Source organism: Aureococcus anophagefferens (assembly GCF_000186865.1).
Source record: "Aureococcus anophagefferens unplaced genomic scaffold AURANscaffold_51, whole genome shotgun sequence".
Lineage (NCBI taxonomy): Eukaryota > Pelagophyceae > Pelagomonadales > Pelagomonadaceae > Aureococcus > Aureococcus anophagefferens.
The window spans coordinates 203,104-205,766 of record NW_008705604.1 but is presented as its reverse complement, the minus strand read 5'-3'; the positions used below and the strand labels follow the sequence as shown (position 1 = coordinate 205,766).

The following is a 2,663-nucleotide window of genomic DNA, read 5'->3' as shown; positions in this document are numbered from 1 at the left end:
CCACGACAAGCGGCCACGACACGGATCCAGCCCATTTACAGCGACCATGCGGAAACCATCATACCCGACCTCGGTCGGCTCGAGTTCCCAGAGAGGCAGCCCCAGATCCGGACCTGACCCCATGGTGGTATGCAACGGATCGAGACCATCTCCAGTGGCGAGGACAGTGCAGGACATCCAGAGCTCGGCACGGTGGACTCAACGATTTCGGGCTCCCCCAAGGAACCTGCTGCGTTGGACGCGGCGGGGTCGATGACGAGCGATCTTTTGAACGGCAACATACGATAGTATCACTACTGGTATAACCATCTAGATGGTTTCCCGATTGCTAAAAAAAATATCACGAAACCTATAAATCATACTTTATCCAATCCGGTCTTTTCACCCAGGGAGAAGGCTTGTAATTGGGATTGATCGTAGATAATGCCACGATCCAACACTGATAGAAGGAGTGCCACCTGAGTAAGAGAGGCGTGCTTGAGAAAATAGGTTCGCGTAGGTAAGCAAGCGCGGATGGTACTCCAAGAAGATCTTAGGTATGATTTATTCAATGAGTCCTCGAGTCCGAGGACCAACTCGGTCAGTTCAACTGCACTGCTAGCGCATCTGATAGAGAGAGCCCGCATCTGGAGCAGAGCACTACGTTTTGGAGTCAGTGAACCTGCAGGCAGAGCTGCAAAAATAGTCAACAGAGCTGCACGAATCAAACGCTTTTGGTCTCCCGTTTTGCAGTCTTCACCATCAAAACTCGAAGTTTGACAGGATGCCACCCACGAGGAACCAGTGAAATCGGAGGCGATTAGATTCAATTGATTTAGTGAAAATCCGGACTTGCGAGCGAGGCAAGGAACCAGATCATCTTCAAACAAACTACTTTGTACCTTGTTAATGATGTTTGAATTCAGCACAAAACATTCGTACCCTAGCCAGTCATCAAAAGATTTGATCCACTGTCTATATCGTATGTGGTAGACAGTGTCGTGCAGTTTGGTGATTGCTATGCTCAACACAGTAGCACTCCAGACCAATTGACCCACGCGGACCAGCACGCACTCATTCATCTGAAACTGAGGCTGCTGGGATCTGGCTGAATCATGTAATTCAGTTACCACAGCTATGGTTTCAAATTTGGACCATACATGTCGGTTGTATGTACAATCTGAGTATAGATAGTCGGAACTAAGAGCCACGAGTTCTGATGCCTCGGGGAAAGCTAGCATGATTGCGTCAAGGAGCAAGTCGTATTGAGCATCACAAAGCTTTACTAGATATGAAATCAGCTGCGCAATCGAAGAAATTGTGCAAAAGCACACCCATGTAAATTTGTTGAACAACTTCGGCTTAAGTTCTTCTAGGGATACAGGAGCCCACCGAACACTTATCAAATTTGGGTGCTGTGTGAAATACCAGTAGACTCGCCCATATTTATCTGTGCCTAGAGGTTGTGTGCGTCCCCTGCCTGCAAACATTTGTTTTTCTTTGTATGTCATTAGCATTCGCTGTCGTTTTCGACTCAATGTCCCTGCACGCTGCCCAGTCAAACAGTTGGAGCAGAACTCATGGGAGAGAGCCAATCCAGCCAGTGTTCGAGCGCCAGGCCAGCTCCGAGAACCAGGTAAGCAATTATGGCGAGAAGTCGCACCAAAAATAGGTACTGTTCTCACTTCATGTCGTGCTGGCAAGAATGAACTGCGCAAGTAATCATAATCGCCACCACACCACACGCATGTTCCATTTTGTGTGGCAGGGTTCACAAGAGAATTACTTGATGAACACGAACCACCGACACATATCAAATCCTGCATAATTCCACGGTGAGCGTTGAGCTGAAGTTGTCCGTTCGTTCCTTCCATGTTTGTGAAACCCAGTTTAACAAATGCTACCGCATCTTGGACCACTCCAGCCACCAAGAGCAATTCGCGCTTTTTTCTTTGACTACCAGCTATGGGAATCTCGATCGATGGACAAACTTCGGGAAATGAATCAACGAGACATGATTTGTCGCTGTCCGGATCAGGCCTGAGCCCATCCAATGTATCGACCTTCTTATCAGCTAAATGATCAGAAAGGCACAAACTCGTCTCCACGGCGGACGATGCGCACACAACCAAGGCGCCTAATACATCTACCCAATCATTTTGATTCAAATGGTCGTCATTGGAAAGGGCCCCAATCGCACGTATAAATACACTCAAGTCGTTAGCTTCGCCTACGGCGTTGGCTGCATGCTCAGAAAAAGCTGGGTCTAGCTTGTATGGTATCTTGCCTCCTGGTAACGCCCAGCCACCATTTTCAATGTGACCCACCGGAGATGGGGATGGACGTGGCATCTCAGCTCTAATAGCAAACTCATCAAATACAAGTTGATGCAATTCGCCAAGCTGGCTCTGAATGACCACATGAGGCGTTGCTAGAAGCGTATTGCGTCCAGGGACGAGAAGACTCTCGACCGTGTGGCGGACACCCTCAAATGTAACATCTCTGTTCACGATTCCATCAACTGGCCCGGGACCGCGGATCAAAGCGCTACAAAGCGGACAAAACCAGACGTGTCCCAGACTACTTGGCGGATTCTGCAGACAGGTCACGTGATAATGAGCATCACATCGGTCACAGCGCAAGAGGGGTAAGAGTTCACTCGAGTGAGTGTGTGTTCTACATCC

General features: G+C 48.7%; 1 protein-coding gene across 1 annotated transcript in view; it reads right to left on the bottom strand.

The window, feature by feature from the left end:
• AURANDRAFT_72676 (hypothetical protein) overlaps positions 1-2,663 on the bottom strand; it is a gene marked incomplete at both ends in the record, with an annotated part of 7,745 nt that continues 5,082 nt past the window's right edge. Inside the window, 3 exons of the mRNA XM_009043330.1 lie at positions 1-328; positions 363-881; positions 1,011-2,526. Of these exons, the coding sequence (XP_009041578.1) occupies positions 59-328; positions 363-881; positions 1,011-2,526 (2,305 nt within the window). The remainder of the gene's footprint in view (positions 329-362; positions 882-1,010; positions 2,527-2,663) is intronic.